At 38.5% G+C, this 27,121-nt stretch overlaps 2 protein-coding genes across 7 annotated transcripts in view; one reads left to right on the forward strand and one right to left on the reverse strand.

Annotated features, from left to right (window-relative positions):
- Positions 1 to 73: 73 nt before the first annotated feature.
- On the reverse strand, positions 74 to 8,139 carry cd9b (CD9 molecule b). 2 transcript variants are annotated; one of them, XM_058773411.1, is made up of 8 exons: positions 7,952 to 8,139; positions 3,751 to 3,853; positions 1,835 to 1,932; positions 1,638 to 1,712; positions 1,029 to 1,130; positions 827 to 916; positions 644 to 727; positions 74 to 510 (listed from the first exon to the last, which is right to left on the reverse strand). In XM_058773411.1, exons 1-8 carry the CDS (start codon positions 8,027 to 8,029, stop codon positions 445 to 447), a joined length of 696 nt encoding a protein of 231 aa, XP_058629394.1. In that variant the 5' UTR covers positions 8,030 to 8,139; the 3' UTR covers positions 74 to 444. The 2 variants fall into 2 exon arrangements, with proteins under 2 accessions (XP_058629394.1, XP_058629395.1); XM_058773412.1 differs by lacking the exon at positions 7,952 to 8,139 and adding an exon at positions 5,451 to 5,610.
- Positions 8,140 to 14,302: 6,163 nt separating this feature from the next.
- Positions 14,303 to 27,121, forward strand: part of ano2b (anoctamin 2b) — a 46,259-nt gene continuing 33,440 nt past the window's right edge. The window contains exons 1-15 of one of the 5 annotated variants that reach the window (XM_058773891.1): positions 14,303 to 14,366; positions 15,240 to 15,278; positions 15,605 to 15,940; positions 20,243 to 20,341; positions 20,552 to 20,709; positions 20,870 to 20,924; positions 21,176 to 21,227; positions 21,865 to 21,920; positions 22,007 to 22,054; positions 22,143 to 22,207; positions 22,498 to 22,632; positions 23,176 to 23,336; positions 25,559 to 25,641; positions 26,119 to 26,199; positions 26,622 to 26,708. In XM_058773891.1, coding sequence (XP_058629874.1) covers positions 15,249 to 15,278; positions 15,605 to 15,940; positions 20,243 to 20,341; positions 20,552 to 20,709; positions 20,870 to 20,924; positions 21,176 to 21,227; positions 21,865 to 21,920; positions 22,007 to 22,054; positions 22,143 to 22,207; positions 22,498 to 22,632; positions 23,176 to 23,336; positions 25,559 to 25,641; positions 26,119 to 26,199; positions 26,622 to 26,708 — 1,446 coding nt within the window. In that variant the 5' untranslated portion in view covers positions 14,303 to 14,366; positions 15,240 to 15,248. Of the gene's footprint in view, positions 14,367 to 14,482; positions 15,164 to 15,239; positions 15,279 to 15,604; positions 15,941 to 20,242; positions 20,342 to 20,551; positions 20,710 to 20,869; positions 20,925 to 21,175; positions 21,228 to 21,864; positions 21,921 to 22,006; positions 22,055 to 22,142; positions 22,208 to 22,497; positions 22,633 to 23,175; positions 23,337 to 25,558; positions 25,642 to 26,118; positions 26,200 to 26,621; positions 26,709 to 27,121 lie in introns of those variants that run through there. The other 4 variants (XM_058773892.1, XM_058773894.1, XM_058773889.1 and 1 more) reach the window with 4 other exon arrangements.

The following is a 27,121-nucleotide window of genomic DNA, read 5'->3' on the forward strand; positions in this document are numbered from 1 at the left end:
ATATGTTTGTTTATTACTTTGTAAAGTAAGAGATCTGGCTCTCTTAAAATAAAAAATTATCTCCACCATTCAGTCAATTAGTAATCAACTTTATTGGTAATTTACTACAGTAGGTGTTACTCTCTCCAGACACCCATATGGGTACATAAAATAAGCCATGTAAAACGTTACAAAAGAATGCCAGAAGCTTACAAGTACATTCAAAGAGGAAAATAAACGTTAGTCGAAATACCGAAGAAATTAAAAACAGCCTCTAGGGCAATTTAATTTTCCACTCAACGTATGCATGACCTGTAACAGTTGAGAGTGCTTGACCAATGCGGGGCTTTGTTAGAAGTTTATCAGAGCGATTTTCCAAACATGTACACGCTCACACACACACACACACCTTTACAAACACAGATAAATACAGAGCAGAAGACAGGCTGCAGCGGCAACGGCAGCTCATATGATGTCCTGGGTTCGTCGGATGGCACAGCACAGCAGCATGCTGAAGATCATGCCGAAGATCTGCCCATGAAAGAGACACGGTTAATATCGGACTGTGGTGTCACCCAAGGAGAAAGACTCGGCTACAAGCTCTGGAGCGTCAAAGCTTTGTAGGTGAAAATGCACTGAATCATATGCATGAGTATCTCCTCACCATGACCACACCGATGCCAATCCCAACTCCTCCAATCACGTGGAGCCTAGAGGTGAAGATCTCCTTAATAGCATCTGGGCAGTTCTGGAGCAGAAACACAAGAGGTAACAACTGGCCCATGGAAAAACACATTGAACTGAAGAGATTTTGCTTAACAAGATTAATTATTCATAGCGTTTTTACCTTTGTGACTAAGATTTCAAGTCCCTCCTTTTTGGGACAGGTTTCAGCTGCTCCATCAAAAAATAGTCCTGTTGTTCCACAGCACTCCAACTAAAAACAGAGAGGATATATTCAGCTGGATTAACATTAAGCTTTATTTCCCTCCATTCATTCAATATTTTTGATGTTATGGTTTGAACGAACCATAAAACCGAGCACTTACTCCGTACTGAATGGCTCGCAGAGATTCTCTCAGTGCTTCCTGTTTAGTGTCTTTGTAGGTTTTGAACGTCTGCTCATAGAACTGCTGGAGATCGGTCACGATCTGAGGAGGACGACAGAAAGAAAGAAGAGGTCACACTGTGAGAAAACGATCATGAGAGGGGCCTTAAAAGAGAATTAACTTTCAGAAATGCACTGAAGCTAATGGATGAGAACTGAATAATGACACTATTGTCTTCAGTAGAGCCGTCTTTAAAGTCATTCCGTTACTGAGGGACTTTGACAATTATTGAACAGAATTGAAAATGTTGAACTCAGCTGATCTGTACAGTGACACTATTGTCTTCTTTAGAGCTGCTTTATCACTTTTGCTTCACAAGTGATGAACTTTGCAACATTGACACTGCCATCAAATCAACACTGAACTGACTTGACCTAAAAGACAACCGTCTTCTCTAAAGTGTTTTACAACTGAAATCAAAGACATTTATTATTGTTGAAATTCTACAACACTGCCATCTTCCTTTTTATTTCTGTGAAGCTGCTTTGAGACGATCTGCACTATATAAATAAATGTGACTTGTCTCTCAGGAGAATGAACGTCACCCACCTTTTCCTGATTGGACAATCCCCAGATACCAGCGGCCACCTCTGCAGCAAAAATGATGAGCAGGAACATAAAGAACTGGAGAGAGCGAGAAAAAGTCAGAGGTGCATCAGCAATAACTAAAACCTTTGTTTTTAACAGTGTAACTACATCAGTAATAACAAAGGTTTTGTGCTGTAGAAGAATATGGGAGGACTCACCAGTCCCAGCATGCAAGCGGATTCTCTGATTGCTCCACAGCAGCCAAGGAACCCAACCACCATCATGACGGCACCCGCCACAATGAGGATGAAAACCCCTACGGATAGAGGAAGAGAGAACAGTTATTACTTTCTTGTAGCATTACATTTGTCTTACTATTCCTCTACTTTTCATCTGAAAGAAAAAAGAAAAACTTGAAATCAAGGGCATTTAGTGTAAATGGGAAGAATGTATGGTTGTAATAAATTAAACCTGACGAAAACGTCAATGTATAAATGATACATTATTTTTCCTTTCAGCTAGTTTATCAGAATAAGCTATGCAAAGCAAGATATGCAAAACAAAATTCCACGCAAGAGGATTGTGCCGTATCCATAGAAACAATGAAACCACCCAGCCACACTCTTAAAAAGAACGTTTCATAATTGGAATCTATGGTTCCATGAAGAGCCTTTAAAGACTTTTTAATTGCTCAAAAGGTTTTTAGTGGAAAGAGTGTTATCAGATTATCAAAATATTCTCCACACACACAAAAAAAAAAAAAGTGTGTTCATTAATACATTCTTTGGGGAACCGAAAACGTTTCTTCTAAACCCCCTTCTGGAATGTTTATTTTCAAGAATGTAGCTGCTTTTCTGGACTGTCTGTCACTAGGATGTTTGGCATTGCAGGACGCCCTGCTGTCACTCAAAGCACTTTCAAATCCTCTGACAGACACTTGGACACATGCCTACCGAGTTTATCATGTTTCTGGATCGATGGAGGCGAGAAATCTTCTGACAGTTCTCGAGAAAGGAAAATACAGCGGGCAAAACAAAAGGAGGTGGGAAGGGAGCAAACAATGCGGGTTCTGTTGGAGAGGAGGAGAAAGGCAGCTCTGTGAGGGATGATGGGAAGGGGCAGAGAGCTGGCATCGTGTGGGCCAAAGACAGCCTCCTCCAAAACAGCACTGCCATTATAACTCAAAAAAACCTGCCTCTTAAAAAACAAACACGCAGAGAGAAACCCAACAACCCCGTCACTATATTTAGGCAGTTTCCACCCTTCAAAAACTGACGGATGTTATATCAGGGGGTTGGTTTTCGGTTTAAAGTTCATTTTGCGGTCTTCCTCCACAAGCCAGAAACAAGGAATTCAGTCTTTGTGCCTTTCATAAAACAAACACAGCCTAGAAGAATAGATAGAGTGCTCTGAATATTACACGTTTTTGTAGTAGTCAAGCTATTTGTGTCGCTTTAAGAACAGGACTGTTCAGTCAATGTTCAGTGACCAAGTCAGGGTGTTGTCCGTCAATATTTTTTTTTTTTAATGATTTAAAAGTAGTAGTCGTTGCTCAAGCTTAACAAGGCTGCGTTTATATAATCAAAAAATATATCATACAGCAAATTAGCATATTAGAATGATTTTGTGAAACTGAAGACTGGAGTAATGATGCTGATCATTCAGCTTTGTGTCACAGGAATAAATTACATTTTAATATATATATATATATATATATATATATTCAAATAGAAAACAGTTCTTTTATATTATTGCTTTTACTGTATTTTTTGATTAAATAAATGTTGAGAATAAGAGACTTAATTCTTTTGACAGGTGAGGTGAGGTGTGTTTTTTTTTTTTTTTGATCATCTGTACAGAACCCAGAACAACTCCTGATTCATCTTTCATTTGCTTCATGTTGAATCAAAGTGTTCATGACGCAACGTTTACATGACAGATGGTCCGGTGTCTGGAAATAGGTGTGGCTGGTTTCCATGACCACCATTATACCTCATACCCAAACATCAACTTACAAAGACCTGATCACATAGGTGATAAAAGGAGCTATGCGATTGTTTATTAAGATATTTGAATCACTTGGACGTTTTTTGAATCACTTTAAGGGTAACCTAAAAATCCAGTCCAAACTCACCTGTGAGGAACACTGACGGGGAATCTTCTCCAATGAAGAGTCCTTTAGTTCTTTCATCAAAACGCAGCCAGAGACCGACAGCTAGAACTCCTGTACCTGCGAGCTGAGGAAACAAACAAGATTTAATCAATGTAGGGATTTGTTTAGTTTGAGCTACAGTGACATTGGCAAACTGAACAACCAAATAGAGGAAACATAGCTGCAGGCCAAGCGTGGAATTATTTTCGAAGGCAGAGTGTACAGGAAGTCAGGCCCAAGTATTTCACTCTTTTTCCTCAGAGAATGAAGTCCTACAAGCCTTATGGTACAAAGGCACTTCAACAAAAAGCTGACCAACCTGATAATCTTGCTAGCCTGCCTTCCAACAGCAAGACCTTACTTCCCCAGTGCAAACATTGAGAAAGAGTTGTGCATAACTATGCTGAACAAACTCTAATTTGTCTTGACCAACTCCAGCAATTCCCAGGACACTGTAATGTGGCTTCCATGAATGAGTAACGTACTAGATTGTAATCGTTCTTGTTCCTACATGTTCTCACAGGCGAAAGTTAATCAACAGCCCACACACAAAAAAACAAAACAAAAAAAAAACACCTTTAGACTTGATTATAGTCAAAACAGATCATTTTGATAGTCTACAGACAGTTCATATTTCGTTGTTGTGCATGTAAAAAAGCTGGTGTAACTTTTCATTATCATTCAACCTTCTACGAAGTTGCACAAAGGGTGGATCAGTCAATTTCCAGAGGTGCTTTGACCAATGACTCAATGAATACTAAGAAACAAACCATACAAGCTAAACCAGATCACGCCAAAAACCCACACATACACACAAGCATCTCTGGCACTTAACAAATTGCATTACAATCCTCCAGCTCCCTTCTGTTTTGGAAAACGCAGTCACAAATATGATTCACGATGACTCACTGCCAGGGGTGTGGAGGCTTGTCCCTCAAAGATTCCCAAGCTGATCTCGACTTTTTCCATCCACACACAATAGGAATTACTGATGGGTGGATTCAGTGTTTGCTAGTTTGTTCACTCACCACAAAGCTAACTTAAGGCCAGGCCTAAATACCAAGACACTTTCAAATTGTCATTTCAAAGCACTTTAAGACAAAATAAATGTTACAGACCAAACCTTATTTGTGGTGTTTTAAAATTTAACGGGCTGCAACTACATGTGAGTATTCATTTATTTAACATTATATGTTTGTTTGTTAAAATGTCTTGCATTCAATCTAAACCATTTTCCAAACATATTTTCAGTCAACAGTAAAAGTAGAAGTTCAACAGGCTCACATAAAATGCGTTTAACGGTCACGAGCAACTAACCCCTACATGTTCTAAAATAGATACTAGGCAGAACTGGATAGTATGTTTTAGAAACGCACAGACTGACCACAGCTTCTGTTTAAAAGGCATGGGAACAAGAAACTCATTTCACACTTAATTCAAGCGGTGATGGATTTGTTAAGGCGCTTGTGTCTCTCAAAGAGCAAAGTTTGTCATACACACATCAAATATAGACAATCCAAGTAAGCAAACAAACACAAAGTATGACAAGCAAACAAGCAACTAAAAACGTTTATACCCTCATTACATCACATTTACATTTCAGTGTGACTATGTTTCCTTTTTACTCTACAAACATACAGTTGAATTTACATGTGCTCATGTAATGATGTAAAAACACCTACCCAGAAGATGAAGTTGAAGACAAAGAGCAAGTATTTGATACACTGAAGTTCACCTGCTGCCATGGCTAAAAAGTAAGCGCAGTTTCAAGAGAAAACACCCGATACTGAGCACCTGAAACGTGCTTGTTTTCAACCTTAAAAAACAGAGGGAGTGACAAAAAAAAAAAAAAAATTCCAGAAGGCCGCACCCTCCTACCTGGCCTTTGTCAGAAGAAAAAGGAGGAGGGGTAAAACCACTTTATATTTTCACAGGAAAGATTGCAGAAAAAAGGTTACCTGCCACTTTGTCAGGCGGAAAAAAGAGCTAACACAGTTTAGTCATATATAAATGGAGTATAAAAAGTATTAAAGATCCACATGGCACTTTAGTTGCCAAAACTGCATCAACACAAGCTGATCAGGTTTAAATTTTCATGTAACTCGAGCTGTCTCTCAGGAACACTGGGAAGTCAGAACACAGCTATTGTCCCTTTGCTTAACACCTTTTCACTCTTAAAGTGAACAGACGGGTTAGAGACAGAGGTCAGGGAGAAGACCGAACATTACCCTATGAAGCCTGCTGTGTCATACGTCTTGCATTATTTTATAAGGCCTGCAAATGATCAGCTTTTATCAAAATTGTGCTAAAAACCTGTTGCAGCCTGTACACAATCTTCTACATGCCCTCTAATTGTTCATTTATTCAAAAAACGCCCATTTTTAAGGTTGTGGTACAGGTCTTTTTTTGCTGTGAAATCTTGATTAATGATCCTTATGAAGTAAATGTTAGAATTTATAGAACTTATTGTTAGTAAAATTTCAAGATGAACACTTATTGGATTGAAGCAACTTTGGTATACTTGATTATCCATCTTTTTTTGTTTGTTTGTTTTTTTTTATAGAAAAATCCTGTTAAAATTCAGGCTTCTGAGGAACATTTTTGCACATCTCTCAATCATCATGCATTAAATTGATCAAATATATTTATATATCATCTGACTAAAACATATTATTGGGAGATATAAAGGGACAACTGATATTTACATGCATTTTAGTAGTGTGCTATATTGTTGTTATAGAGATCTTGTTGATTTACATTACAAGCTATCAGAATTTCATATTTTTGCCAATATAAATATCAGGCTCCATATTCTCCTGTATCATACTATGGGTCATAAACACCTCATGTATTAAATGTGGTAAAAAAAAACAACAAAAAAAAACAAACAAAACAAAACAAACAAAAAAGACAAACACATATTTTTTTATATTTTGTCTAAAGGTTCAATAAAGTTCCATTAAAAAATTACTATTATTTTTTATATCAGGCTTTATGGGGCTTTTGTAGGTGTCGACAAATCTCAGCAGTCCAGAAGATCCAATTTCTGAGATGAAACCATGGGGTATCAGATTATGTGAATCAAAGTCAACACTTTGTTTAAAGTCTCTAGCCGAAGCAGGGGAAGGATTTGCTTTCTCTATATTCAAAATGTTCAGCCAAACCTTTTAGTGCTAATATCGATTATTTATATACATTTCTATTCCCCCCCATTGTGTACTACATATAACGTTAGGTAATTGGTTTCTGTCCTTAAATCCTTATTTCTTTCTTTGTGAGATCTAGAGTTTACATATGTTTACATTTCATCCCTGGGGCTAAATTTAACCTCATTCATGGGATGGATTAGGGATGTGGTTGCCTAGCAACAGGTATGCAAAACTTTGACTTGTTCTTCTCAATAAAAACAAATTACCATCCTAGACATGGAACAGCTTAAGTTACGTTATCAAGTTTTAGCCTGAAACTTGTCTTCTCGTGAACCGCTCCACTAATAGGCCAAAATCTCTCGAAGAAATATTTACAAGAACAAACAATAGAGTTAATAGGAAGTTATTTGTTTTGTCTTTAGTTACTGAACATGTTTTGCTTACCCGCTGCCCATAACGCCATATTTTGAATCACACTATGGCGAAGTCTTAGCTCATGAATATTAATCAGGGCATGCTGACGTTCCTTGGTAACCTTCCTGGAGACGACGCTCACGTAATCTAATTAATAGTCATGAGTCGATTCGCATTTTTATTTCGAATAACAAGCCAGTGAATTTTAGTTTTTTAACGAATAAGTTAGCTAGGGGAGTGTTATAAAGAAATGAATTCGCCAACAGATCAACACAAATGCGATCATATACCAACGTACTGTTCACTTCTCACCAATCCAGACGCCGTACAATACGTTACGTAATCAATATTAATAAGTTGTTCCTTCACCATAGTAGGAGACAGCGCTTTTCGAAACAACACGAGAGCCAGTGACAAATCAATTCAGCACATCAGATATCAGCCTTTAACATCGTATATTTGTAACAAATTTTATGTTAAATAATCAAAAAAGTCTGTCTAAAAATCAGATTAAAAGACTACTGCTTAGGCAGAATAGCAAGTCTATATTAGACATGTCACACATGTACACTTTTTTCCACAATAAATAAACATTTAGGAGTGAACTGTGTTAAACTTACCCAAAATATGAAATTAAAGACGAATATGAGGTATTTGATGCATTGCTCTCCACTGGACAGACCTGACTTAGCCATCATGTAAATCCAATTTCTAAATCAAATATACAGAAACAGAAGTCTTGTTCTCAGATGTTTAAATTCCCAAAGGTCTGTCTGTCCTTGTGTTGCTCGCCCGTGGCTCAATGCTGCTGCCCTCAGGGGAAGTGACTGTTTATAACGGTAAACTCCCACCTCTCATGTGAGAAAGGGAGAAGCTTTCTGTCTTTCTGTCTTTCTTTATTATTGATGACCACCTTATGTTGTCAAGTGATCATCAAGTAATGCATTTGTATTTAGCCTACTCAAAAAAGAAAGATAATGGCATTTGGAGAAGAACATGTTAAAATGGTCCTCTCATGACCTCTCTGTCTTGTTTTCTGCACTGTAAAAAATGACCATGATTTTAACAGTGAAAAACTGTAATATACATTTCAGACAATTTTACGGTGAAATACCACTTTTGGAAGTGAAAAAGAATATAAAATTAACAGGGAAAAACCTAAATTGACGTTCCCAGAATTCCCTGCATTGCATTTCAAATTTTGTTTGAATTTGATGTTTTTTCTTTGAAATAACTAGGTTTCTTCTTATTTTTTTTTTTAATCCGTTATGTTTATTAGGGTTGTATGTTACATCTAATGTTGTTAAATTAATGTTTATTGCATATTTCAGTTTAATGAGTCTCACCATGATGGTGTTTAGTGTTTGTGTGAATGACACTGTGCACCTTCTATATATGTTATAATTTAAAAGCTGCTTGTGATAGGCTTTGGTTCATCATGTGACTCTCATCACCACCTGCATTTGGTGGTTATCAGTGTATTTCAAAGGTATAAAACATATTTCAGTGCTTCAATAGGTTGGTATATTAACATTATATCAGTTAATGAAATTATGGTATTTAACTGTAAATTTAAGTTAAGACCGTAAAACCTAAAACGATGCTACTGTATATTTTACGGTAGAATTCCGGCAACCACAGCTGCCATTTTTTTACCGTAAATTTTACGGAATTTTTTTACAGTGTGTGCTTGTTTTTAGACGGTGTGGCTCCTTCACAGACTGCAGCACAAGATAGTTGTCATCTTGTCTTGTGATCAGAGTACTAACATGGCACTTTGCACGTCTGTGTGACATTTCTCACTGCATTTTCAGTGCTGTCAGTGGTTGTCACCTTAATCAGTGCAAAAAACTGCAAAACCAGTTCTTCAATTTCCCTCACATTCTGGCAATGTTCACTAAAGTTATTCCAGTAAGGTTAATAGAGCATTCATTCAAAGTTAGCTGTCTTTAAAAATGTTCTCAAAACGTTGGCACAAAAACATTATCTGTACGTCATTCATGCAGTGTTTTTTTTTTTTTTTTACATTTTAGTTTAACGTTTGTCTAACATTTTTTAAATCTTGGTACTCACAGTATTTCAGAATGTTTAAAGAACATTCAAAAGTAAGGTCTTCATATTGTTTGCAAAATGCTGAAATGGAATGTTCCCTTAACGTTCACATGAAAAAAAAAATAATAATTAAAACATTTTAAAACTGCACATTTTGAACATTCAGTGAGCATTTCGGAATAAATTTTCAAAACACAAAATGTTCTTAAAACATATATTTTTGTTCCAGCAATGCTAGCAATGAGTCCTGTTTTAATATCCTTATCAAAGAGATGTAGGGTCTATGCAAATAATTTCTCCTCACTGATGTATTGAGAAAAAAATCTCTGATGCCATTTTTACTCAAAAATAACCAATACAGCTTTCTTATTGAAACCACTTTACAACAATTAACAGCCCAGACAGCAAGGAGTGGATTTCACACGGGCCAGATGTGGGCTGGATCTGGGCCAGAACTATGTTGCTGTCTGGGAGACTATAAATGATAAATTTGTCAAAATTTCACCTTAAATGTCAGATGAGAGCACAGCAGATAATGCTTTCCTCTTTAAGATATGATCTAACGGATGTTAACAGGATGTCAACATCACATGACACATCAGCTAGTGATGGCCCAAACCTTTAATCAGTTGTGGTTTCCTCTCCAATAATGTCTAGGTACTAAATCCTCAAAACTCACAGTTTAAGTCATACTTATTAAAGCATTGCACCCCACATGTGGCATTTGAGGAAAACACAGATAATGCAGATAATTAACATGCACTGCTACCTTATGCAATGATTACTCATGGTTGCTTCCACACTGAACATTTTCTGCTCTGTTTACAGAGTCTGTCCTCTGTCTAATTATAGAAGTTCTTTGCTTTGATTGATTTTTCCTAAAGCTGGTGGTGCTGGCTCTGCGGAGAGGCGAGTACAGTCAGGATGACAATTTCGTTGCAGATGAATGGAGCCCATTGTCATGGTCAGAGCAGCACATTTCTTCATCCCCCAGTGTTGTGACACCCGTCCATCTCCGTCTGTGATGCACGTCACCCTTAGCAACCACAAAACAATGACTGTCAATCATACTGCCAGGGACTCAACGGAATATCATATATTTATTATGGAATGAAGTGAAATTCTATTTACTTCACAAAGCCTGTCAACAAGGCAGATGACGCAGACCTGAGTTGCAATGTTTCTTACTTCAGCATCCCAGATGCTCATTAAATTCAATGGCCTCTGCTCACAAATGGAGGTTAATCATTTAGGTATGAAATTCCAGACAATTAATTCAGACAACAAGACCTGTTTGACCTCAGAGTTACATTTCACAGGTAATTTAATTTTGAGAGAGGTTACTGGGTGAACAACGTCTGGTTTTGTAAACACAAAAATCAGATTAGTTTTTAAACTGCTATTTCATGCATGTAGGTTTCATGGAATGTGTGCACATTCAGTATTTCCACATTTTCAAACATCGAGCAAAAAAGAATTACATTTAATTTTATCTGCGTCATGGTATAACCAAACATCCTCTTTTGCTGAGAAAACCTATTGCATATTTTTTAGTCATACTCTGGTGTCTAGTGCCATGACCTTTCGCGCTACTACCAAAAGTATATAAAAAAAGCTGTTACCATTGACTCATCCTCATGTCATTCTCATGACTTCTCTTTCTGTGGAACGCAAAAGAAGTTTTAAAGAATGTTGGTAACTAATCAGTTTTCTTTCCCATTGACTATCAATGTAAAGACACAAAATGGAACAGAAGTCATTGGGAACGGAAACGGTTTGGTTACCAACATTCTTCGAAAATATCACTTTTCTGTGGTGCTATTTATAATGTTCAGGAAGTTCCTTGACATTTCCTCAGCTCAGCTGGATTTGAAATTCAACAGATTTATTCTCAACGAGAATGGAAAAGGAAAGGTCTTTTGTGAAAGGACCTCTCTTCAAAACAACTCTGTATTCATAGTGGCACAAAGACAGTTTTGGAAAAAAAAAAAAAGTGCTCTTTTGAGTTCGGGACATTGGAGGTAATGATGCTGTGTTAATGGCGCCCTCTTGTGGTTCTCAGAATGTACAATTTTTGAGAAGGGTAGGAACATACTATTGGTCATTTTTAGGCATATGAGCGATAGTTAGTTTGCAATGTTGATTGTTGACCACATGAGGGCACACACTGCTAAAATTCTGATGACTTTATCAAAGCACAACCAACCGTTTTGTTTTTTTTTAACCACAAGAGAGTGCTAATGTTGCATCAAATCCACATCCCCAAACCTCTTAAGAGGATTCTGTTATTAATTCATTGTACACAGGTCTTGGTTTGCCTGTTGCACAGTTGACTTCCATCAAAACCTTGCCTTAACCTCCCACTATAGAGCATGGATTAAGATAATACATACTGTACATATTACATTCATGCCTTTACAGTGCAAATCCCTACCTTTCCAGTGGGCCAAATCTATCCCAACTGTACCCTCCAGAACAATGTGAGTAATGTAAAGCATATATACGTCTAAAAGTAGAAGGTGTGAAATGAATGAGAGCATCAAGGCTGATTTAACGGGCAGGCTTTTGAAGAGTTAAACGTGACATACTCCCCATTCTTTTTTTCCTAGAGGAAATCAAGCAAATCGAGAGCAGTTGTGTGGGTGAGCTGGTGAGGGGCATAAACGCCGTTTCTGAATGGAGGAAATTCCACGTCTCCTCACTGATCTGAATGTGCAGAGTTCCTATAGACCTAGATATAGAACGTAACTTGGCAACATGAAAATCATGGTAATCATGTGTTCAGATGTATGTTTGATGTTCTGTATGAAAGGGCATCACATATCAGCTAACAAAACAGTTCCTATTAAGGTAAAATGTTATTTTTGAATGTAATGTTTAAAAAAACCACAATGTTTTAGAAAACCGTTCCATGAATGATGTATAAATAATGTTTTTGTGCTAACATTTTAATAACGTTTTTAAAGACCTGATAACGTTCCTGCTAACATGAACATTCTCAGTGCTTTGGCTAATGTTTTGGCAAGTTATGAACAAACATTCTTCCAGTAATGTTGGTAGAACGTTTGTTCAAAGTTATCTGATCTTTAATAATGTTCTGAAAACTATAGCACAAAAACATTATCAATACATTGTTCATGGAAATTTTTTTTTTTCTGAAACATTTTAGTTGGGTGTCAGTCTAACATTTTTTAGATGTTAGTACTTGTTTTAGAATATTTAGAGAATATTCAAAAGTAACAATCTTTGCAAAATTATAAAATGGAATGTTCTCTTAATCGAAATTTTTTTTAACATAATGAGAATTTTAGCAAAACATAGGTAGAACTTTTTTAATGAACCAAAGTGCTATGTTTTTTAATAACTTTGAGAGAACCTTGCCAGAACCTTAGGAAAAGTTCTGAGAACATTTACCGTTTGCTGGGATAAAGGCAGCTGGGCCTGATAGTTTAGTGTGTGACATAATTGCAGTGAATGGGGCAGGTGCATCATCCTAATGATGCTGTCAGCCAAAATAAACACTCCAAGACATTAATAACGTCTTTGACATTTCCACAGAATCTGCTTCAGTTTTTAATAGGTCTCTCAGTATTTAATGGGTCCATTTCTGGTGGACCTGGATGACAAGTGGGCTTTGTTCACCCGTGACAGAAGGTCCTGGAAATTAGTTAAAGTTTGGCACAATCATAAGCCCTCTCTCTCTCCAGCAGTCATGGTATTAAATTAAGCCTGGCCAAAGCCTGGAGAGGATTTTGCACCTTCACAGTCTCCAAGCGTCCCATACCTGGTTGCACTTCAGCTCGCCGGCAACATGGCTGTGAATAAATCCTGTTCGTATGTAGGTAAGTCATGACAAAACCTGTTGACAGATAATTGGCTATACAAGCGTTGACAGCGCTTTAAAAACTCCTGTCTTTAGTTATAAACTGTACCAGAGGCATTTAACCGAACCGTTGTGCTATGTCCAGATTACAACATGCTGTTGACAACAGTAAACCGTGCATGTATGATGATGAATAATAATATTTAATGATTTATACGACTCAGAGTGCCTGTGTAGGTGACATTTATTTTAAATTCAATTATAAATATTTATGACTTATATTTAGATATTACTATAAATATTTTGTTTTGAATAGAAATATAGCAAATTGTTCATATTAGGGGTGTTGAATATTGTTTATGCAAATAGATTGCATTTTTTTGTTATGTGTGATCAAAGCGCTGTAGGAAGGGCCTTAACCCCGTGTAGTCACATTCTTGGAGAAAGATTAATATAAATGTTAAATGTATGGATATTAATTGCTATTAAAACTTTACTGTTTCCATCAACAGAGGTGAATAACTGTGTTCTGAATGGAGTCAGCACTGCCTTGAGTGAGTCCTCCTCTATCTGCAGTGATTTAAAGGAAGTATCTGAGACTGAAGTCATGAACTCCATCAGCTGCACATTTGATGATCCATTTGCCTTCATTGAAGAGTCTTGGCATCGTGTGAGTAGCCTGCTCAACATGTCTATGTGGCAAATAAATTCAGTTTTTATGTGTTATAGTATAGTTGGCTATAATGGCACAGAAGTTCTACAAATAACAAATGCCGCCACAACAACAAAATTGTGAAATGTCTACACTACTGTCTGTTCACTAAAAGCAGGAAAAGTTTTGAACATGACACTTTCCAACTGCCAAATGTGATTGAAAACAACAAGGCATCTATACTATTTCCTGAAGTGATTATTTTCAAATAAGTGTTTCCTGATGTTAAAAAAATCTCAAAAGTACACATTATATGATGTTTTATTAACAAAGTTCTGGAGGAGCACGTCAGATACTTAATCTAATTAACACAAGAGGAACACAATCAAGTTAATCAACGCATGGGTATAAATACAGCTGACACACCTCTATCCATTGACGGTTAATCAACATCCCTTCTCCACTCCTGAGTTCTTACCACACTTATCCGGGTGTAATATAATTGTATGTAAGTGTGAACTCGTGAATTATTATTCGCCTATAAATAACTGTCACGTGTTTGAGTTCCTGTTTGTCCATATTTGGTTTAGTTCCCGTTCATATTATTAGTTAATCACCTTCAGTCTGTTCAACTGTGTTAATTCATCATCTCCTTTGCTCCTTTGGTTTGCTTGTCTTTATAAGCCTACAGTTTCTTTGTCCTGTCTTACGTCGTTCATAGTGGTTGTTTTCCTTTATGGCTTTATTAAAGACTCTGTTCGTTTGATCATCTGCCTCCTTTGTACTCCTCGCAATAACGTAACTTTTTTTTTTTTTAATTATAAATTCTGTTATAATTTCTTTTCTGTGTTAATCAATCAACAGCTAATAAAAATATTTTATTAATTTAGGCTACTCTACCATTTTTCTTCATTTAGAAGTAAGCACATTGCCCCCCGAATCCTAAATATTAAGCTCAAACCAAGCGCTTTTTAACAGAGATTCACGATGCAGTAAACGGATGTTCGCAGAATGTATTTTTTCTTTTTTTGGGTCTTGAACCTGTTGGCGACTCCATCTTTACGCACGCGCGAAATCCCCTCTGGCGCGTAATGATGCGCTCCGGCGCTTGGAGACGCGCAGGTATTCCTCCAGGGATAATTAGACAAGGACAAATCAGAAGTTTCTGTGGAGATGCGTTCTGTTGTGCGTGAAGCAAAGCTTTGCGCTTCCCAGTCAACGGTGCCAAAATCAGACAGACGGATGGATTTCATGCTTTGCGAGTTCGATGGATAAACGGAGGGAAAGATGGATGGTGGCGTCTCTGTAGGGTGACATCTTATATTCCAGGAACGCCGAGGAACTGTTGCTGTTTCTTATTGTTTTTGTGTTTTTCTTTAAGTGTGACAACATGCTGCAGACAAGTGACAACAAGATACACGTGAGTATGCGTTTGATTTCTCAAGATTAGTACTACTAGAATTCTAGCTGCAATACTCAAACAGGTTAGCATTAGATATACAGCCAGTGACTTGAATGAAGGATAACCCAGAAATAATGGCATCCATGAAAAGTGGCTATTGCCTTTACACTTTCAATCTAAATTGAAGTGTATCGAGAGCAGCCAAATTAAGAAGCAATAGTCTGACCTACATCTATCCTCACCATACTCCCTCCCCCCTTTCTCCTGAGTTGAATTTGATATGCACACACACTGCTGATGAACACTGAGCCTGGGTACATTGTATTCTCCTCTCACCTGTTCAGGTGGCCAATAACCTGATGGACATGGACCAGGACCCTCACAAACGGCTGTACTTTGCTGACGGCCGAAGGAAAGTGGACTATGTTCTGGTGTACCACTACCGAAAACGCTCCTCCGTCAGGGGGTCTCCTAGTCAACACAGACTGTCCATCATCTCCAATGGTAGTTATCCTTTAGGAGTAGAGGAAAAAGACCCAGAGGGAGGGAAGGATGAACCTGTGGAGGTGGTGGTGGACGTCGGACCCCCGGACCCTGCCGATGGGGAGAAAATCATGATCCGAGAGGAGTTCGAGGGTAATTTAAAGGATGCTGGGCTGGAAATTGAGCGTGATAAAGAGGTGAGTAGAAGCTGACTAGATCTTATTTGTGTGGGTTTTGCATTCCATCATTTGAGAATGAACTGATTTTGCTTTGTAAGGGCCACATCTGGTGTTGATTTTATAGAAAGCTGTCACTAGATCAGTTGAGTCGTGCCTTGTCAAAAACAATCAGTCATGATCTTCAAGAGTGACCAATTCTATTCATATCCTAGAAATTTTAGGAAATAAGAAAATTTACTCCAGTTTGGTTTGCATAAAGACTGTTTACTTAGTGTATGTGTGTGTGTGAATTATGAGCTAGTCAGTCTTTCCAAGTCCTACTACGCAGCCTAGTATTGGATAGAGTTACCATTTCACAGGGCATCAGACCAACTTGGGAATCATCCATGTATCATTGTTTTGTTATGTAAGCCATTACTCTTAAAGATGGCCCATTATGGAGTAATTGGACTCTTTTTGTGTGGTATTATTAATGGTCCCAAATGAACTCTTCTTCATCTGTTGCTAGTGAACTTGTTTTTATATCGTATCTGGGGAATCAGGTGAACTCTCCTTACTTAAAAAGCTAATTGACATGCATTCTTGTCTAATGAAAAACTCTTGTAGACAATAGCAGAAAACACGTTGTTATTGTTCATCTCTGTCTTTTGCGATCATTTTGTACTGCATTTGTAAGGGTGATTAGACTGTGAATGCTTGTGGTGTGAAGCCAAGTAAGATTACCAGGCTGGTAATAGTAGTGATTGTCTACTCTCTCTCAGAAGAACCAGCCTTTGACAGCACACTGAGTTAACTGTACCCTATCCTGAAAGGGACCAAATTTCGGCTCTAAATTTAATGCTTTGCTTTTTGTCATTGTTGTAAATCATAGATTCCCCCTTTTTGAACTTGGACTCAATCATCTTAATCTGAGGTGTTTTTATCATGCATCGTGCATTTAAAAACCGGTATTAACCAATGCACTCCAAAGCATCATTTCCTCATGGAAAGCCTAGTAAGGTGGTAAGATGTGCCTACAGTGACACGCTTTGTCATGATGGCTTTCATCATCATTATCGTGATCACTGAACCTTAATTCAACAGTCTTCTCCTGCTTTGTCTGATCACAGTCATTACATGATGTTTTGCCCCAGCTGGTGTTTTCGAGGTATGCTCTGTGACCGCTACAAATACCTGTGGTCAGACGCTCTGAATTATTCAGCCGGTAAGTGAAGTTTGATTGAAGACAGTCTGAACGGGGACAGCGGGTCAAGTCACACCTTAGAACCACATCTCACCTGGCGTGTTCCTCTTATCTCCGCACATCGTTACAGTTTACTATCACTCTGGCGGATATGCTATCTCAAATAACTTCAGGCGTTCTAGAATAGTCTAGTTTTGGTTTGTTTCATGCATGAGGTGCCTGGTGGATTGACTTAATAGAGAGTGAAGTTTTGTTTTGAATATCTTCAATGCTCAAGGGGACGTCGCTGCTGCTGGTATCATGTTTCAGTGGCTGCGTTAGCTGTGTTTGTTTGTCTTAATAGTCCTGGTCTGATGGATAACATTGGCTTTCTATGGTGGCAATAAAAAAACAAGCCTAAAAACAACAAAAATCAGAGGGACGATGTGGTGAGAGCTCTTCCTGCAGATTTCTTTTTTTTTTTTTTTGTAATTTGGCATCAATTTGCACAGCTAATGATTGTTTTTTTTTCTGTAGGGGTCCATGGCAAAACAACCTGTCTATTTTAGGGTTTAACTAGTGCGCCTTTCTCAATGGTGTGAATATTCATGCATGATGCAATAACAGACGGTTTATTAAAGATTAAAGATTCAGCATTTTTATCCTCTTTAGATGTGTTATGAGCATCATTGCTGTCAATAACAACAAGTGAACATCATGTTCTCAAGTCTCTGACGTAGAGTCTAGTCTCATGCCCTTGAGGTGGAGTCCAAATCAAGCTACATCTTGTCTCATTTTTTATGTATTGCAGGCTAATTTGAGTAATCTATAAATCCACTCAGAAAATGTCTTCTCCTTTTCTGAATAGTAAATGAAGGGTTAACTATGGTAACTAGGATTTGTTTTCCCTCAAGCCAAACTATGCTAAACCTACATTTAACATTTAAATTTTTCTATAATGCTTCACTGCATAAGTTATAATGCTATAAGTATAATTTCAGATATGCAAGCATTTTCTAAAGTAAATGCCAGTGCTTCTCTCATTATTTTCTTTACATTTTAGGACATTAAACCAGTTTAAGTTACCAATTTCACAAAATCTCACAAGCATGCAGAAGAGACTCCCTTTTATCTGAACAATGTCGTCTTGTGGAGCTGAAGTCTGTTCGCAAGTCTTTAATTTGGAGTCGAGTCTCAAGTCAAACTATTTAAGTGCGACTTAAGTTTGAATCTGAGGCTAGAGTTTGCATCACTGATGTAAGCCATGGATTCTTAGGATTGTATCCATTCAGAGGAATTAATTACACCAAATGTCAAAGACAGGGTTCAACCTGCCATGAAGAACCGTTTCTGCTCATGGGTCTTCAGGAGCCCCTCAAATGTCAGTCGCAGCCGGTTTCTGTAGCGGTGGCTGCTGCTCAGACTGTGCTCAAATTGACCTAATTGCCTTACCCTGCTGAGATGAAATACTAATTGGAATATCTTATCCTAATTAACCTTCTCAGATCCACATGTTATTTTTATCTCTCCTTTGTGAGTGGGTGTGTGTGTGTGGAGGGGGCAGAGAAAAAACACCCGTGGTGTTGGAACGCAGGGGATGGTGAGGATGTCCTCAGGTTTCCATCATCTCTTTCTGTCTCATCACTCATCTCAATGTCTCTTTCAGTTTCATCTTCCTTTCTTCTTAACACATGCTTCTCTAGATGGCATGGCTGACCAATGCCAGACAGATACGGTTACTGTCATCTCTGTATGGGCACGACGCAGCTTCAGTGTTAGGTTTCATGGCTACATTTGCAAAAAGAGATCATTTCCATACCCCCCAAGTTTGTAATATATATGTATGTGTATATATATATATATATATATATATATATATATATGTATGTGTGTGTGTGTGTGTATATATATATATATATATATATATATATAAGTATAAGTCCCTCTTTAGGGGCTCTTGGATGGGCTTGATGACAATCTTCCAGTCTATTGATACTGCCTATTCTAGGTTACTTTCAAGTTTGTGTTTGCATGCTGTCAATTACCACAGGCAATAATTTCCACAGTATGTTTAAACGAATGTGAAATGCATTTACGGTAATACAATTAGAAACCTAAGAGGCAAGTGGTCAGCACTGCAAATTAGTGCTTAAAATATAACCACAACACTTGTGAGGCTGCTGTAACCGAATCTATAAACTAGAATGGTCTCACCTAAAAAAGGACAATTTAGACCATTTTGCAGCTCAAGTAACATACAGTCATGGCCAAGAATATCGGCACCCTTGGTAAATATGATCAAAGGAGGCTGTAAAAATTAATATGCATTGTTAATCATTTTGATCTTTTATTTAAAATATTCACAAAAATATGTAGTATTCTGGTAAACACAGTCCGTTATGTCTTAAGTGAACCGAAACCGGATATGTGTCAGTATTAGGTACGTGCATTTGGTCTTGAAGAGACAGCAGCCTATAAATACCTGCTTCTGTCTGCTATATTTAACTTATGCAGTGAAGAGCACTATTGTGTTTTACAATTATTATATTTCTGCACCTGAATACTAGTGTTATTGACTTTATTAGTAAATTTATATTCATCAACGCTTGTAATTTGTGTAATTGTTCTTGTTTTATTAGTGACTTTAGTTCAGCTAGTAGTTTTTGCTGTGGTATAGAAGTACTTAAAGTAAGCTTAAATGAAAAGCATCCTTTTTTTTTTTTTTGGATTATCCGAAAAATTATATGATCCGTGACTCAAAATATATGATCCAATCGTAATATGATCCAAACCGTGAGTTTTGTGATCTGTTGCACCAGTAAGAACAGGTCATTTATCCCAGCAGGCACACAACATCATAAGATGTTGATTTTGATTAAATATTTGATCGGGTGACCAAAATTCAATGTCAATGTTAATTTGATATCCAATACATTTAGGTTGTGTAACCAAAATCCAAGGTTAAGTGTGGATCTGTCTGACGTCATGACCAACATCAACTTGATCTTATATTGACGTTCTGTGCCTGCTGGGATGCTTTAAAACTATTTTGGTTTCTGTTTGTATTTTTTTTTTTTTTTTTTTTTTTAATTCATAAAATGACACAAATCAAATTGGAGGCAGTGTGTCAAGACCTTTCTTTTCAATTAATTCCCCAGAACAAGGCTCATGGTCATGCTTTCATCCGACTACATGCGCCTTGGCAGGTGTTGAGCAGAGAGGCAGAGTTTCTCAAGATCAAGGTGCCCACCAAGAAGGTAAGACTCAGCAGAGCTCCCTCTTATTCTCAAGACAGACCCGAGTCTCTCAGGATGTCCTTGTGCGAGTTCTCCACAAGCCCTCATAAGTCCCTGCATGTGTTATGTAGTGGGTCTCTGATGTATGTAAGAGAGAGAGGGAAAAGCACAAATGACTGATGCTGATTGTTGGTCTAATGCTTTGCTGCCAATTTTTTTTCTCTTGTTCAGAGTTACGAGTTAAGGGAAGAAAAAGGTCTGGCCGCCACCATGAACGAAGTGTGGCGGAAGTTAAATCAACCGTTCCAGCCCAAAGTACCCCATCAGGAGCAAGAACACAGCCGTACCAAGTTCCTTTCGCACTGTTTCTCCCGGGACAAGCTCCATCTGTGAGAACCTGCCGTGGTTGGGGTGATGTGGGGTTAAATGTCATCAGGGGCCACATGGGATTTTGTTCCTTTCTTAGAGGACTTGACAGGATTTGTTTGATTGCCAAAGGAATCTGGGTAATTCATGGATGTCTCATCGCTATTTTTGGCCTTTTTGCAGGTACAACATCAAGTCAAAGGACACCTTCTTCGACAACGCCACAAGGAGCCGAATAGTAAGTCTCTATCGCTTTGCTCGTGAAAGCTCTTTTCAGCCGGAATGGTACAATGTGATACGTGTTCTTTGGATGTTGAGAAGAGAACACGATATACAAGAGGGAACAAAAGTTATTTGCTAGCAGCAGGAGACTGCCGTCTCTAGGCACCATTCTAGGAAACCAATTCCACCGGGGTTTTTCCAGGAACAATTTTCAGGTTTCTTGTTTGCTTGTATCTCTCTCACTCTCTCTCTCACTGTCTGTCCCAGGTGTATGAAATCCTCAGACGCACTGCCTGCACACGGACCTGCCAAACCATGGGTTAGTAATACATTAATCCATAATCTAAGCACGGACTAGAGTTCGGGGAATCCTCAAGATAGTCAGGGCCAGAATGAGAGCTTTGGATGTGGGCACAGTGCAGTTGGGACAGGGTGCAACAAGCCCATGCCATATGCTCCCTTGGACCAAGCCACCGTGCAGACGGACCACCGGGGGCTACTGGGAGATCGAGGCTATCCGGCAGAAGGGACGGCTTGGTGCTCTCTTTAGTTCTCCAGCCGTACCCCTCCTTTTCTTTCCATCTCTCATACTTTCTCTCACTTGGTTTTGTACAAACTGAGTAAATTGGGTCACAAAGTTCTGGGATTGGGATCCGAATTGAAGCCGGGTCCATTGAGGTGGAAAGAGGGGGGTGATGGGTAGTGGTGGTCTTTCCAGCTTGTTGCTGGGGAGCTACTTTATTAATTGAGGGCTAATCACCAGAGCGTACATGTCGTTCCTTTGAGGACTGATTAATTACTTTGATTAAAGCCTGTGTTCCACATGTCAGCTGTCTTCCGCCTTGAGGAGTCAGGCTGCCGGCTTTCCAAAAGCAATGAAGTTGGGTCACTTTAAAGTCAAAGCAGTCGATCATTATTCCTGGGTATTTTAAGGTGCCCTCTTTTTTGCCTCACAGGTATCACCACATTGATAGCCAACGGGGTCTATGATTCAGCGTTCCCGCTACACGATGTGAGGTTTTTTTTGGTTTTTTTCTGGATTCCTTTGCCATTTGTTCTGCTATCAGGTTAACTTAATGTGTTTTTGTATGATTACAGGGAGACTTCCACCCCAGTGGACAAGCTGAGGGGAAGAACGACAGACAAGTATGCTGCTGTTTTGTTGAATTTTTATGCAATGAATCAGAAGGGAGAATGTGATTTAAATTCTGTATTTTTGTTGTACCGGTTTCAGCTGTTACATGATGAATGGGCAAGATATGGTGCTTTTTACAAGTATCAGCCTGTTGATCTTATCAGGTAACTCTCACATCACTTTGACACATCAGAGATGCCCAAACCAGGGACTGTGGCACAGATTTGGCCCGACATGTCAGGATAAAATTGGAAAAACCGTGAATTAAAAAAAAAAAAAAAAAAAAAATTATGCATATCTTCATGTCTAATTCATAGTTGGATATAATACAACATTTACTATTTGCACAAAGTCCTTTTTGTAGTAAAAAGTTTGGGCACCTCTGATGTAGATCAATACTTGATTGATTGCCGCATGCAACGCACACTCCCAATGTTTTGTGTGTAACCTTTAGGAAGTACTTTGGCGAGAAGATAGGTCTCTACTTTGCCTGGCTTGGTGTCTATACTCAGCTTTTGATCCCTGCGTCTGTGGTGGGCATCATCGTGTTCTTCTATGGCTGGGCCACTGTGGAAACAAACATACCTAGGTACGTGCCAATAAAGCCCACCGAGGGCTGGGCACGGGTCCCTGTTGTGGGTGGGCACACGACAGCTGCCAGCTTGAGAGTAACGTACTGTGATTATTATATTCCGCTGATATTAAAGTGATAATTAGAATCAAGGAACATAGTTCTGGTGTTTATGTGGTTTCATCTGATTCATGGGACTAATTTATGCTAGAATTGCAAGTGCTTTAAGAATGTGCTCAGCATGCATTTGTGACTGAAACATCCCTGGGGAGAACAGGGAATATTGTGATCCTTTTAAATGTCAGTACTTGTTTGAGTACACAGTGAGCCAGATGGTATTATTTTTGAGACCGCAGTGAATGTTTCTGTCCAGTGCAGCTGCATTTTCTAAGGTCACAAGATAAAATAGTGTTGCATTTTTAATTGATACTTTAGACATTGGGCCATGCTGATGGATGAACACGCTGCACCATATCAAGGCCATAATTAATTTATTTTGTTGGACTGTTGCACGACCGTGTCTAATTGTGGTGTTTTTTTTTCTGTGTGCGTTTCTGCCAGCCAGGAGATGTGTGACGAGGATCAGAACTTCACTATGTGTCCCCTTTGTGATCGAGCATGTGACTACTGGCATCTGAGCACAGCGTGTGGCACGGCGCGTGCCAGCCATCTCTTTGACAACCCGGCCACCGTGTTCTTCGCCATCTTCATGTCCCTCTGGGGTACGACTCAAAATTCCTCTCGTTTCATTATCTCACTGTCTATTGTTTTATACCCTTATTTACATGTGTTGATCTGATGGTTTATACTGTACATCAACATATGTGACCCTGGACCACAAAACCAGTCTTAAGTTGCTGGGGTATATTTGTAGCAGTAGTCAAAAATACATTGTATGGGTCAGAATTTTGCCAAAAATCATTAGGATATTAAGTAAAGATCATGTTCCATGAAGATATTTTGTGAAATTCTTACTGTAAATCTCAACTTCATTTTTGATTAGTAATATGCATTGCTAAGAACTTCATTTGGACAACTTTTAAAGGCGATTTTTCTCAATATTTAGATTTTTTTTTTTTTTTTTTTTTTTGCACCCTCAGATTCCAGATATTGAAATGGTTGTATCTCGGCCAAATATTGTCTGATCCTAACAAACCATACATCAATGGAAAGCTTATTCAGTTTTCAGATGATGTGTTACACTTAAGACTGGTTTTGTGGTCCATGGTCACATGATTAACTTGCACTCTTAAAAATAAAGGTTCCAAAAGGGAGTTTTCGTGGAAGTTTTATTGAAGAACCATTTTTGATTCCCCAAAGAACCTTTCAGTGAACAGTTAAAAAAAAAAAAAACAATGTGCAGAACATTTAAAAAATCTACAGAACCTTTTTTCCCTATAAAGAACATTTTGTGTAGAGAAAAGTGCGTATTTTAAATGGTACATCTCAGGACCCAAATGTTTCCAGTCCACTACACTCTAGCTTTGTTTTTGAACATAAGAATAACAAACCTAGTTTAGATATTAGCCACTTGTATACTATTTACTTTAAGAGCTGCCTTAGATCTGTCATTCAGTGCTGTCGAATATGAGACCAGTTTGAGCGGCTAGCATTAACGTGCAGAAGTGCTGCTGTCTCCATAGTGATGGAGTTGAAGAGATGTTGAATGGCCAGAGAGTAGTGTTACCTCTCTCCGTCACTGCCTGCATCCACGAGCCTGGCTGATGGAGGCATTGTGAAACCGCTCAATTCCTGACACTGCCCTGTCTTTGGCACCTGTGTGGGGTAGCAGAAGCTATACATTATTACTCATACTGAGACCCCCAGCAGCGTGCAGAGAGACTGCATCTGTTTATATGTAGGTACTAAGATGTATTAATTAGCCATGCAATGCTGTTTCGAAGCACACACACTGCCTTGGTCTTTGCTGTTTGGTTTAGTGTGGATTTAAAGGGATAGTCCCCCCCCCCCACCCCCCAAAAAACCTGGCGTCATTTACTCACCCAAAGCTGTTTGACTATTCTTTCTTCTGTGTATCTTAGCTTTACTTACTGAAATAGCTATACGTTTTTAATATAAGTCCTATGGACTACTTTTGTAAGATGGAAAAGAGCATCAAGAACATTCTGCTAAACATCTCATTTTTTGTTTGAAGAAAAAAGATCATGTTTGTAATATGAAAGTGGGTAAATAATTACAATGTAATTTTTGGATAACAAAATGGTGACCATTTGACTGAACTTAATTGAATGATAGACAGTGGTTCCATATAATAGAAACATGACAGAATCAAGTTATTTTGAAGTAAACCGTTACATATACTAGCAAAACAATGGTAATGGTTATATCCATGACACTCCCAAAGTTTCTTTTGTTTTTTTATTACACAAAATCTAATAGTTACTCAACTCAAGCACTCAATCTCTACATTTCACAACCATGGTAACTCCCAAAACCACCAACATAACATAAAGCCTCTCATATACCAACATAATAAAACATTACACATTAACAAGTCCTCCCATTTCCTCATCTTGCCAAAAAAAAAAGCATTAAAAAACACTTTAGTTCAACATTTACAATCCCTATACATCCCAGTGCAAAGCATGATGGGAAGTGGAAAACATGTTCCTAGTTTACTTTAATGACAAAAATAATATCTGGAATTTTAGTTAAATGGATTATGTAAATTGGTTGAACATGATGAAATCTTGATAGAATTATGTTGGATTAACTTGTTTTATTGAAGTAAATTGAACTAGCAGGATAATTTATTTTTTGAGCATTCCTTTAATGGTCTTGTAAATGAGATGTGATTTATCTTGCATAAAGAAATGACACTTTGCCCCTTATAAATCATCTTTTGCTTTTCTCTTCCCACTAGGCTCATATTTGTCAGTACTCATTTGCTGAAAGCCTCGTTTCTCTCTCTCTCTCTCTTTAGCTGCCATGTTTCTAGAGCACTGGAAGCGCAGACAGATCAGTCTGAACTATAGCTGGGATCTGACAGGCATGGAGGAGGAGGAGGTACGTTCACACACGTACATAGTCACATTATATTACTCACTACTCACTAGTATTGTCCAGTGCACTGGCCAAGAGCTGATTTCAGTGACAGTGTTTCCTAACACTGACCAACTGAAAATGACTAACGCTGACTGTTATGTGATGTGACACAATGGTGGCGTCCCTATCCGATAGTATTAATGTTTATCCCCAAACGCTGTATGTGAATGTCCCCATGTGGTCTCAGCCAAAAATGGACTCACCAATATGTTAACTTGTTGTTTCTCTAAACGCAATCTTTCCCGCCAGGAAAAAGCGAAGGTTTGAGTTTTACGTTTGAAACTCTTCTTGCTGCTCTTTGAGATGTTGAGTCTTTGTGTCCTTGTGTTGCCCTGGATTTTTGACCTGTTTGAATGGTTTGAAACTCTCTGTCTGCAGCTGTCCGCTGGGTCTCGCATGGAGTAGAAAGCAATTGCCTCTTTGTCCTTTTCTCTTTAGGAACATCCCAGACCCAAATACGAAACGATTCTCCTTCAGAAGAGGCAGAGGAAGAAGAAAAATAAAAAGAACAAAAATGAGGTGGGCAGGCTGTATTTATATATTTTTTTAATAAATGTGCTTTATGCATTATGCATTTCATTAATGGCTGACTTAAAAAGATCTAAATATATTTCCTTTTGGCTTCTGGCTTAATATGCAAATGCTTTATTGAAAAGAGTCAAAAAGGGAACTGCCATGGTTGTAGGGGCAGATAGAGGGGGTGCCAAACGCTGCGGGCCTTTTTTTTGCACAGACTTCCCATCATGCACTGCTCTGGCCTGAAGCATTTGGCACTGGTGCTTTGGGGCTCGTAGGCTGCGCTTTGCGTTGGTGATGCCCAAGAAAAAAGGAAGTCATGTGGATCCAGTTTGGTTTCCGGAAAGCCGAGATTTGCATTGTTAGCAAGAGTTTTGCCCTCTTTCGTCAGCGATTGTGTGACGGTTCAGATCTGTGTGTTCCAGCCTGAGAGAGGTGTGGACGAGAGCGGGGAACTGGGGAAGGACAAATGGAGGCAGAGGTTACTGTCAGCCATGGCAGCTGGGAATCCGGTAAATGGCTCTCTCTCTCATTCTCACCTCTATCTCTCTAGAGCCTTGTTTCCACCTGCTTGTGTTACAGTTTCTATATTACACTCCCTAGTTGTAAGGTTGGAAGGTTTTTTTTTTCCCTTTCGAACTGTCCTAACATTTTGAATGTTCTTTTTCGGTCTGTTTAAGGCAAGACACTGTAGGTAAAAACATTTTTCATGCACTATTTGGGTACCCATAATTATTTCAGACTAGTGGAAAGAAAACATCTAAAATACACTTTATAGCAGTGGTCTCAAACTCAATTCCTGGAGGGCCACAGCTCTGCAGAGTTTAGCTCCAACCAGCTCCAAATCACAGCTGCTTGGAAGCTTCTAGTTATCTTGAAGTCCTTGATTAGCTGGATCAGGTGTGTTTGATTAAGGTTGGAGCAA

The sequence above is a fragment of the Onychostoma macrolepis genome, chromosome 04 (genome assembly GCF_012432095.1).
Source record: "Onychostoma macrolepis isolate SWU-2019 chromosome 04, ASM1243209v1, whole genome shotgun sequence".
Taxonomy (NCBI): domain Eukaryota; kingdom Metazoa; phylum Chordata; class Actinopteri; order Cypriniformes; family Cyprinidae; genus Onychostoma; species Onychostoma macrolepis.